This window comes from Gymnodraco acuticeps, unplaced genomic scaffold, assembly GCF_902827175.1.
Source record: "Gymnodraco acuticeps unplaced genomic scaffold, fGymAcu1.1, whole genome shotgun sequence".
Classification (NCBI taxonomy): Eukaryota; Metazoa; Chordata; class Actinopteri; order Perciformes; family Bathydraconidae; genus Gymnodraco; species Gymnodraco acuticeps.
The window spans coordinates 2,731-14,984 of record NW_022991804.1 but is presented as its reverse complement, the minus strand read 5'-3'; the positions used below and the strand labels follow the sequence as shown (position 1 = coordinate 14,984).

Genomic DNA, 12,254 nt, shown 5'->3' with positions numbered 1-12,254 from the left:
GATCATAGACATTAAGATTGCTGTATATGTTTCTTAGAAATAAGGCCATCAACTGGTTAGCTTAGCTTAGCTTAGCATAAACACTGGAAGAAGGGAAGACAAAGCCAGCCTGTCCAAAGGTAACACAATCCACCTATCAGCAGCTCTGAATCCAGTTAGTTGAATCTATACCAAAACAGGAGTAAAAACATCAATCAGACGTTCAACAGGAGATTACGGGTCGGGCTATTTCTTGGCTGGGAGCAAAACAAGTTGCCAAATTGTTTTTACGTTTCAGTTTACGTACAGAGATATATTAAGTACACTTAAATGTGTATTTTGTAATTTTTTGTAAAATGCCAGGCTCACTATTGTCCCCCTTTTCCTAGTATGCTAAATGAAGCTGATCTAAGTGTCTGATGTCAGTGTGTCAGTGTGAGCGGTCTGACTGGTTGGACTGCTTCTAATGATCATTATCTCATTCTTCACCTAGAACACACTCCAGCACTGCCTGTACAGGTGAGACTAACTGACTGCAAACGTCCCGTCTGACTGGGAGATAAATAAAGGGTTTTTTAAATATCACAATTGCATGAAATGTGCTTGCAAAGTCTATTTTATTAATGCCTTTAAAAAACGAGAGCACAAAAAAACCTCACTGACATGTAACTGTCTGACTGAGTGCAAGTAGTGGAAGAAGTATTAAAGAGGCACTAAAATACTTTTAGGGTTTCCCCTTTCCTGTAGTGTGTTCTAGAGGTTTGTTTGCATGTGAATGGTCTGCAAAATAATACATATTACATCAAAAATACTTAGATCTTGTACTTGAGTAAAAGTAGAAGTACTCAGATCTTGTACTTGAGTAAAAGTAGAAGTACTAAGATCATGTACTTGAGTAAAAGTAGAAGTACTCAGATCTTGTACTTGAGTAAAAGTAGAAGTACTCAGATCTTGTACTTTAGTAAAAGTAGAAGTACTCAGATCTTGTACTTGAGTAAAAGTAGAAGTACTAAGATCATGTACTTGAGTAAAAGTAGAAGTACTCAGATCTTGTACTTGAGTAAAAGTAGAAGTATTCAGATCATGTACTTGAGTAAAAGTAGAAGTACTCAGATCTTGTACTTGAGTAAAAGTAGAAGTACTCAGATCTTGTAGTAAAAGTAGAAGTACTCTTGTTCTTGAGTAGAAGTACTCCGATCTTGTACTTGAGTGAAAGTAGAAGTACTCAGATCTTGTACTTAAGTGAAAGTAGAAGTACTCAGATCTTGTAGTAAAAGTAGAAGTACTCAGATCTTGTACTTAAGTAAAAGTAGAAGTACCAGAGTGTAGGAATACTCTGTTACAGTAAAAGTCTTGCATTCAAAATGTTCCTCAAGTGAAAGTAGAAAAGTATTCTCATCTAAATATAGTGAAAGACAGTAAAAGTAGTCGTTGTGCAGATTGGTCCATTTCAGAATAATATATATGATATGTTTTATAATGATTGATCATGAAAGTGTTCTCAAAGCTGGTAAAGGTGCAGCTAGTTTGAAGTACTTTGTATACTGCAGGGTAGCTGGTGGATTTACTCCAGGTGGAACTAAAGTCTGATTCAACACTTGATTATATTTCACATCATTCATCCACATCTGTGAAGTAACTAAAGAGATTAAATACATGTAGTGGAGGAGAAGTACATTTTCTGATAACGATGAACACTTCTCCCACCTCTCCTGCTCAGAGATCAGCTGCTGGGCTGTCAGAAGAGGGGGGCTCCGTTTATTAATCTTATATTATTATATAGAGTCGTTATCAAATTTGTTTTAAAGGTCCCATTTCATGCTTTTCCGGTTATTATCCGTCCCCTTGTGTTATGAAGCTTTTTCTGCATGTGAACGGTCTGCAGAGTCACAAACCCTCAAAGTACACCCTGTTGCGAGTAAAACTCTAACACAGAAAAGACCTGTCTATGCTGCCCCAGAACGCCTCGTTGGAGACTTCTCATTTTCTATTGTTTTCTTCCTGGGTTCTCCGACGTGTCAATACCCAGAGGCCACACCCTCTGCCAGCAGAACATATATGTGACCTGCTCTATCGAAATCAGTCGCATTGACCCGAAGACACATTTTGAGTTGTATACACTGCTGGAAAGAGGAGATTCCTAGCTTTCTAATGATATCAGGATTGCTTTTGTACTCCAAATATTTAGCGAAATATGTCACATTATATAATGACTGTCACCGAGTCATCATTTTGAGAAAAAGGCCTTCAAAGTTTTCTCCTCTCTGGAATCCATCGATCTGATTGATTATTAGCAAATTATCAAAATACTACGGAGGGAAGATATTTTCGTCTGGATTACTGGTCTGGGGGAAGCTCGCGAGTGTGTGTGTGTGTGTGTTTGTGTAATTTTGCGTTTGTGTGTATTGCGTTTGTTTCCCGGGGAAAACCCTCAGGAGAAACACCAGCTGTTGTTGTGCCTGCTGTGACCTTAAATTACTCCGTTCTCCGCTTGTAATTATGCCGAAGCTTCAAAGCTGTATTTATCTTCTGAATTTGCCGAAACAAGTTTAATATTCTGAAAGCCAAGACTTTGTTTAATTGAAATCAGATGAAAACAAACTGTAACGGACCCTGCCGTGTTATTTATGATTACTCTACGCTTACATTCATAATGTCAGCGGAGGGAGGGGGGGCGGCGCTGCGGAAGAGCAGATTGCCTGTCATCTTCCCTTTACAAGCTTAAAGAATGTATTTATCGTGTGAGTTTGGAAATAAAAGTTTCATATTCTGAAAGCCAAGACTTTGTTTGTTTAAAATCAAACAAAACACCCAAACCCCGGAAAAATAGTTTTTTACGCAAATCCACGTTTATTTTGAAATGAGCCGTTGCGACTTCCGACTGATTTCGATAGAGCGGGTCACATATACTGTTGGAAGCTCAGGTTCAGTTCAAAACTGTATCCAGTCATTGTCGAGACGAAAGTCAGTATAAGAGGGAAGAAAAATAATATCTGATGAAAACGGATGGACAAATAATTATTTGTATGTATTTTCATTTAGATTATTGTTATTAGAGGTGTTCAATACCAAGAGGGGGTATTCGTTTTTATTTTGAATAGCGTAGGCTACTTTTTATCAATGAGAAGCGAGCCGTCATTAAAAAAATATGAATGCCGCTTCCGGTAACACGGCAACAAAAGGGGCAGGAATTGTGATGGCCGCTCTCTTGTTCCCAAAGCCACGGAGGGAGAATTTGGCGTTATAAAAAAATAATACATAAATAATAATAAAAAATATATATAAATAAAATCGATTTTTAAAAATAATATTCGATTATGGAGACTGTAACGAATATTCGAATAATTGAATAATCACTGGCATCCCTACTCCAGAGACGACGTTGGTATGTTCTCCAGTGTTTATTGTGTGTTATGAACTTGATCTGTTGCCTTACTTTGTGAGAGTGCTGTTGCGCAATCGACGGCTTTCTACGCAGCGTGGTCTGCCTGCGCTCCGTTTGTTTGCTGTATATTTTAGACAGCGCAGGTGTTCAGTTGAGGATTTCTCTGGTGCTTGCTTCCAAGTAGAGATAAACACTCTTATTAATTCATTTAAGTTAATGATGTGGTTTTAAAATAACTCACAATTTATCCTTTTAATTAAAATACCCTGAAAAGGCAGGAATGTGACTGAGTTTGTGTTGTTATTATTATTATTATTGAGAATGCAATGAGGCATGCAAAATGTTTGTAATTTGTGTTGTGAGCTAACATTTGTTTGTCCTTTGTGTTTTGAAGGTTTTCAACCTGATACATTCTTGGAGTTGTCTTAAAATAAATAAAGACAGAAAAGAACAATTCGAGTTGTCCAAGCGTCCTCTGTTGCCCTCCAGCCTCTCAAGTTTGGCCAAAACACTGAAGAACTTGACAGTCATGCCAACGAGGGGCTGTGTCCTGTATTGTGAGGGGAACTCTTCAATGTATGCCTTACCGAGGGCAGAACCACGACGAAGTCAGTGGTTGACATTTATTTGTAACCCTGTCCCTTAAGATGTGCGAGCCGGTATTTTACTGTGGGTGCGGCATTTCACGAAACAAAGCTTTACAAACCTTTCAGCGATTCAGGCCGGATATGTAGGGCACTGAAGAACGTTCCTACTTTGTTTGGACCAGCGGAAGATTCGGGTACACAACCTGTAAGTATTCATTGTTGTTTGTGTATTTATGATGTTTAAAACAAACAAGGTATCTACCACGACTGTTTAAATGGGTAAAGTTTTTCAGGCTGCTAAGCCATTGACACAGTGCTAACTGGGCTAACTAAGTTGCTAGCGTTTCCATATATAAACTCCAATGTCAACAGATGGCCTTACATGTATCTCATAGCAGGAGAATGTCTGCATTCACACACGAAATACTCAGACAGTATACTCCGGGTGATTTACCGTACGGTCAGTCGCGAAACTTAATTACATTGTAGTTGGCGTTCCTAGCGTGTATGCTACAGAGCTAAACAAGAAGCAGACTACCCGTATAAGATTGCAATTGTAAACATGTTCTTGCTAGCCTAATATGAACCACTAGCTGTTGTTCATAGTAGGTTGGCATATTACACTGAACAACTAGCAAACGCAGGTTAGCATATGAATCTAGCTGGCAAGCTAACGAACCTGAAACAACTAAGTTTCTCTAATATTTTGTGATTTGCATTTGATTTCGTCCAGCCAGATCAGGACACTCCTGGCGTATCCGGCGGACCACACATGACGGGAGGACCACTCTGATGCCTCGTCCTAAAAAGCCCCGGCACCAGCTTACAAAGCTGCGATAGGCAAGATGCCGAAAACGCCTATAAGGGGAGGAAAGGATGATATACAGTGTATATATGTATATTATTTACACATGTTCATTTGTACATTTCTAAAAATAAAGTTTGATGGAAATACTTAGTAGCCTTTCTTCCCTGAATGATTTGCTCCTATAACATATCATTCATATAGCAAACCATGATTTAATTTGTCATCAAACACAGTAGTAGTTTATTACAGGTAAGAATAACTTACTCTTCTTCCGTTCTACGCCTCAAAGGTCGATAATCTAATCTGTAAATGTTATGGAGGTGCTGCAGGGTGTATGGGTTCAAACCGTTTGGCTCTAGTCCTGGGTGCTGTACCATGCACATCATAGGTGCTGGGACTTGGTTCATTCGTGTTACAAACTATAGGAAGGTAAGATATTTGTAACATAACACGTTTAGCAATTAAACCAACTATGGCAAGGTTTACAAAATAAACATTCGATTACTAAGGAAGAAATAAAAGGGCATATAATATTCTATTGACTTGACAAATATGTATGGTGTATATCTTGGCATATAATGTTATGTGCTACTGTTGGTGTTTTCAGCTAGCTGGCCACATCATGTTGTAACTGTCAGCTAGGCTACCTTTCTCATTTCTTTGTAACAGACGTGTTCCACTTCGGTAGGCATCATGGCACACGGTTTCACTTTCCACTGTGAAACCGTCTGCTCTAGTCTAGTTTGGGACGGTGGATCAGGTCTATCACGTTGGTCTGTCTCACTTTCAGTATCGGACTCCGGTTCAAACATATACGGCTGTACCGACGCCATTGTAAAACTGATGTTCCGCTCAGAGCCGAAAAAAGCACTGTGTTAGACATGGGCGGAGCCTCTCTGGTGGTTGACTAATCAGAACAGAGTGGCCGAGCTGACCAATCGGAGCACACTGGGCTCACAGGGAGGGGGGGGCAGGAGCTCCAACAAGCCGTGTAGGACAGAGAGTGAATACACAGACTATACAGAGATGCTGTTTGAGAAACCAATGTGAGTTTGGAACATTGAACAATGTGAATCTATTCTAGTCGACCTCAACACTGGAACTATGATCAGTAGAAATGGCCATGTCATGGGACCTTTAAAGCTCAATAAATAACCAAGAAGACCTCTGACTGGCACTTTTCTAATTTTGTCCGGAAGGTTTCAACTTTAACGGACATGTTGACCGGCGAGAAAAAAAACTGAAACTCTGCCGCACGATTCCCTCGTCCCTTGGAAGAGGCGGAGAGGTGGGTGTTTGTCATCTGCTGGTGGACAACCGGAGAGATTTACAGCAGGAGCACACGCTTGCCTCGGGGAGGGTGAAAAAGAGCCAGAGCGTGCACCGCGGCGAATAAACAGAAGGGAAACCAGGCGCGGGAAGTCTTCTTCGCTACTTTTGTGGCAGAAGTACAGCGCCACTTACAGGCCCGGCATATGTACTACAGCGTCTCCAGCGTTTTCGAGCGCTCTCATGTAAACGGACACGTTTCTGGTGCCTGTTGCGTGTGGACGGAAGACTTTTTTGATATCGATTTTTGTCCGTTTGCGTTATCGTCCTCGTGTGGCTCCAGCCCGAGTAGAACAACCATTTGATTTTCTACAGAAATATTCACTAAATGGGTGGTGTAGAATCTGATCACATATGGTTCACCTTGAGACGCATACAAATACATAAAATACTGAATATACAGATTGCACTACCTGCCGTCATAACTTGAATAGATCAGAAAACTATTTACTCAGAAATAAACTTTTGGCACTTCTTTATACGTCAGGGGGACAAGAAAGTATTTATTGTCTCAGAATGTTGTTTTCAAAAAGTGTGTCATACTTGCACACATAACTACTAGTGGAAGGAATGCACTCCTTTTTCATTCGTAAAATACTGTATATATACACATGTATTGTTTTTATAATTTTCAATTGAGGGAAAAATGATGGGTCTCTGGTGTGTTTTAAAGGAGTAACTGCAGGATTAATGCTTGAATTATAGTATATTGGTACAACATGTATTGACAGTTGTCAACAGTTAACAACAGTATCAACGATATCTGATCATAAAACATTAGGCTGCAGTGGTTTCACAAACCAGGGAAATTACGTTACATCTCAGCTGTCTGTTGTGTGATGTTCATTTTATTTCGTCCACCTTTCTGCACACTGCTTGTATAGTTTACCAAGTCATTATTCCATAATCTAGACTTTATTTTGTGATATTTTGTTAAAGTTTCTCATGATTTTGAGCTATTAAGTTAACATTATGAGAAAATTGTTTTTAAGTCATTAAAAAAAAAAAAAAAAAAATTATTTTGATTAAGTTTCTCCTTGTTGAAAGACACCAAGTCACCTTCTTTGAGACGGTTTATCATTAATTGAGTAAACAAAATCCATTATTTAAAGATGTGTTTTCATTATAATGACTTACAGGAAGTGTCCTTACATCACGAGGCTCAGTTTGCATTAAAAACACATTATATTTACTTATATTTCTCCATGGAGGATTGGACCTACCAGCACATTCTGAGCGGGCGATGGAGTGAATCTGCAGAGTGTTCTGAGTTTTCAACAGGCTGTGGAGGGTTCTCACTATACCTGCAGAAAGAGACGGAAGCCTTTTAGTAAACAGAGGAGGAAGAAGTACTCAGATCATGTAGAAGTACTCAGATCCTGTACTAAAAGTAGAAGTACCAGAGTGTACTCTGTTTCAGTAAAAGTCCTGCATACAAAATGCTCCTCAAGTGAAAGTAGAAAAGTATTATCATCAAAATATAGTGAAAGTAGCGACAGTAAAAGTAGTCGTTGTGCAGATTGGTCCATTTCAGAATAATATATATGATATGTTTTATAATCAGGGCTGCACATAACTGGTGCGCAGGTGCGCATGCGCACCTCGGCCAAAAAAAGAGCACCGGGTCATTTGAAAAAAAACGCATTTGCGTACCAACATTGAGAGAGGGAGAGAGAGAAGGGAGAGAGAGAGAAGAGAGAGAGAAGAGAGAAGAGAGGAGAGAGAAGAGAGAGAGAAGAGAGAAGAGAGGAGAGAGAAGAGAGAAGAGAGAGAGAAAGATATTTGCGAGTTGCATATGAACTCAGGGCCGGCCCGTCGCACTGGCGTTGATTTTCGCCTAGGGCGCCAGATCTGTGGAGGCGCTGCGCTGGTAGTTCTGGGAGGGAAAAAAACATTTTTGACTGTTGGTGCTCATCCTAATTTTCGGCCTTGATGTAACAACATTCATAATTAAGTAAATGTAACACCCTTTTCACCCCGGTTACACGTTTCATTTGCCCTGTATGATGGGCGCTGTAAGTGATGAAAATGGGGGATGTTGGCTTATCTGGCGCCCGCAGCTCACAGCCAAAATGCGAGTGAGCGAGGGAGAGAGGGAGGGTGCACCGGTACCAGCGCTGTTGTTATTAGAATCTGGTGCTAGCTGCTCTAACGGATATAAGAAGAAGATGTTTCTACAATGATGTGGAGGGAGAGTCCTCTCCAGTCAGACTGAGAGGCTGATAACTACAGCTCAGTGAGGTAAGGACTCTGAGTGTTTAGATAGTTCACTTTAGTCTAAGTTCAAACGGTTTGGTCACAATTTATGTAAACACATATTTTCAAGGCACTCCTTTATAATTATTGGGATAAACAGGTTTGAAATCATTCCAATGTATACTATAGGACAGTAACCAAAAATATCCTTTAAAACTGGACTTTCGACCCAAACCCAGCTGTTGACTTGTGGATGCAAGCAGCTAATCACAGACTCAACCAGAGAGAGAGAAGTAGGCCTACATCATCAGCTACCATGTCTGACAGAGAGGAAGACAGTGAGGAGAACAGTCAGGAGGAGTGATGACAGCTTGTAGGATTACTGGTCGTGCTAATGTTGTCTTGTGTTCACCTCTGCATGTGTGTTCTGTGTTCACCTCTGCATGTGTGTTCTGTGTTCACCTCTGCATGTGTGTTCTGTGTTCACCTCTGTGTTCTGTGTTCACCTCTGCATGTGTGTTCTGTGTTCACCTCTGCATGTGTGTTCTGTGTTCACCTCTGTGTGTTCTGTGCCGTGTGTCTGACAAATAAAGACCGGTTTATTTATTTCATTTTAAGGATGAGCACCAAGCAACATCTCCAGGTGCTCCTTTGAGAACCAGGGCAAAAAAGTTATGTGCACCCCTGTTTATAATGATTGATCATGAAAGTGTTCTCAAAGCTGGTGAAGGTGCAGCTAGTTTGAAGTACTTTGTATACTGCAGGGGTAGCTGGTGGATTTACTCCAGGTGGAACTAAAGTCTGATTCAACACTTGGTTATATTTCACATCATTCATCCAGATCTGTAAAGTAACTAAAGGGATTACATACATGTAGTGGAGTAGAAGTAGCATCAAATGGAAATGCTCAAGTAAAGTAAATCAACATTTTATTTAGGTAAAGTACTTGAGTAAATGTACTTAGTTACTTTACACCACTGTAGGTCACCTTGTAGCAGAATAAAGCCTGACATGATTATTCACCATGTACAGTTTGATGATGACATACTGATTATAAGAGCATCTCACCGATCCTTCCATTCTGCTTGCAGAGCACCTTTTTATCCAGCAATAGTTGGTGTGCACTCGGGTCTTTGTTCCTCCACTCCTCCTCGGCTTCCATCATCCTGCTGACACAGAGCCACAAACACCCGGCCCGTCATCTTCAGCAAGCCGAGAAACACTTCAGCTCCATCGGACGGACATCGCTTCCCCGACACCATGGATGTTATAAAGAGATCTGGAGCTCCATTCATTCCTATGAGAGCTGTTCAGTGGGGCATGAAGCTCAAAAAGGCCTGAGCAGAAGGACCCGTGTGTGGGCCCATGGAGCATGCGCAGTTGAGTTTCCCCTTAAGCCCAGCCTCCTATTCCCCTTGCTCTCTGTCAGTCAAATGAATGGAGAACGAAAATAACTCTGGATTCAGCTTTCAGCGCATTCTACAACTTGTAGACCATCATGATTTAAACACGGGCTATAAAATAGTTCCTGGTGGGTAGTTTGTTTAGCTCAAGAAAAATTATCCGCTGATTAACAAACGTCTCTTTCCCCAATGGAAGTCAATGAGGAAAAGTCTTTTTTGGGCCCAATGACGTCACGGATGTTGTAGTACCGCCGGTTGGCCACTACGAGAATTAACTTTGCCTGACTGTTAGCATAAGCTATCCGCCAACGGGCGAGCTAACTTAGCCCATAGTGTGAGTCATGTTGTTGAGCTGATGGAGGCGCTAACTAGCGGTTATTTCTGCACCGAGAGGGGGAGTAGGACCGAAGATAAATAAAGCATCTAAGTCGGGGAACAGGGCTAACATGACGACTCGGTAAAAGTCGCAAACTAACCGCCGCTTGTTAACATAACGAGTAGCCGTTGGTTAGCATTACTAACCGCAGTTGGTTACTATAGCTACCCACTAACCGCTGCTCCCTTGCGGCTTGTTGCGCAGCTACCACCGCATATTGAGTCCCATCGAGCCGCTACACACCACCGGCTGACGTCGGTGATAAACACCCACACATTTGATCCATGTAATGCGGGGCTAGAAGACTAGTTGACCGGCTAACAGGTAGCTGCATGAGCCGAGCATGCAGCATCTCCAGCTGCGAGAGGATGGAGGGTGTTTGTTTCCCTGAACGCAGCCTTACAGGTAGTGTTCAGGGAGAGGTGGGAGAAATACTCAGATCTTGTAGAAAAAATAGAGTAGGCCTACTCAGGTCTTGTATTGAGTAAAAGTACAAGTACACAGATCTTGTACTTGAGTAGAAGTACAAGTACTCATATTGGACTTGAGTCAAATTAGAATTACTCAGATATTATACTTTTGTAAAAGTAGAAGTAGCCTACTCAGATTGTGTACTTGAGTGTACCAGAGTGTAGGAATACTCTGTTACAGTAAAAGTCCTGCATTCAAAATGTTCCTCAAGTAAAAGTAGAAAAGTATGATCATCAAAATATAGTGAAAGTAGCGACAGTAAAAGTAGTCATTGTGCAGATTGGTCCATTTCAGAATAATATATATATATGTTTTCTAATGATTGATCATTAAAGTGTTCTCAAAGCTGGTAAAGGTGCAGCTAGTTTAAACTATTTGTGAATGAAATCCAGGTGTATTTAATGAGTGTGACGTAATGTACACTGCTTCTATTCTGTATATTTGTAAATGTATTGTGTGTATTCAATATATTCTATAGATGTTTATCCTTCATTATTGATACACTGTTTTGCGTATTCTGTTTATCTTCTCCTGCTGATATCTTTATTGTTGGTCGAAAAATGTCCCAAATTGCAATCAATAAAATATCTACCTTATCTCAGTCTTATTTAAGTATTGATCATATTGTTTGTCAGTCATCTATATTTGCTACGTAACTAAAGGAATTAAATATATGTAGTGGAGATAAAGTACAATATGTATTTACATATATATTAAATATGAATTCACTGCTGAAGCTATAGCATTATACATATTTTTACATTTGTATCCTGTGCACCTTTTTTAACCTTCTATTTCTATATATTTCTATGATTATTTTTCATTTATTTTATACTTCAGTTGATTTTATCTTATTGTCAAATCGAGCAAAATTAACAAACAAAAAAAGTAGTTGGATATCGTTGTATAAATCATGTAAAAATCAAATATATTTTTTAACATAACCTTTTTTAATGTTAAATATGTGTTTTGCAAAAAGTTGTACATATACATAAAACATATACATTAAACATATACCTAACAGATATCACCTTGAAACGTCCCCACTTCATTACTGACTTTAACACAAGTATTTTTTATATTACAAGTTTTCTGAAGTGTAATGTTTCAATATGCTAAGGAGGCTTTATGTAATAGTAACTTTAAGTGAATTTAGGAAGAATCTACAAACACAAAGAGACAGTCCAAACTCTTATATGTTCAGTGTCTCTATTTCTGCCTGCTGTTTTCCACCTTTACACATGTAATGGTTAAATAAAGACATGCTTTAAAGAAACATGACTTCTCATAAAGAGACCCACATTAATGATGATGGTCGTCAGTGTGTGTAACTCACCGTGTGTGTGTTTGTGTTGTCCGGCTGTTTCTCGGTGTGTCAGCTACAGCTCTGAGAGCAGATCTGGAGGCTGGCTCTTTTCTCTTCTTCTTCTTCTTGTGTTTAATTGGATGGCCGCGGCCTCTCTTCAGGTATCCTGGTAACCCGCCGTCCTGCTGATGTCACAGCTCTCCATAATGAAGTGTGAGTGTATCTAGCTGCCTTTGTCAATAACCTGCAGGCAGGCGGGGAAATTCACAGGAGATAAGGCCCGACAATGAAGGCCACGTCTGTCTACACACTCCTCTGGCTCCTCACACACACTTAATATCACACATCATCACCTCAAACTATCTTTAATTTACTAGTGTTTATGTCTATGTATTTAGATTAAGTCTCATTTAT

The 12,254-nt window shown here is 40.0% G+C and overlaps 1 protein-coding gene across 1 annotated transcript in view; it reads right to left on the bottom strand.

The window, feature by feature from the left end:
- Nucleotides 1-11,949, bottom strand: part of LOC117535237 — a 37,115-nt gene extending 25,166 nt beyond the window's left edge. Inside the window, exons 1-3 of the mRNA XM_034199630.1 lie at nucleotides 11,871-11,949; nucleotides 9,353-9,453; nucleotides 7,312-7,392 (exon numbers count right to left, since the gene is read on the bottom strand). Of these exons, the coding sequence (XP_034055521.1) occupies nucleotides 7,312-7,392; nucleotides 9,353-9,449 (178 nt within the window). The 5' untranslated portion in view covers nucleotides 9,450-9,453; nucleotides 11,871-11,949. The remainder of the gene's footprint in view (nucleotides 1-7,311; nucleotides 7,393-9,352; nucleotides 9,454-11,870) is intronic.
- Between the last annotated feature and the right edge of the window lie 305 nt (nucleotides 11,950-12,254).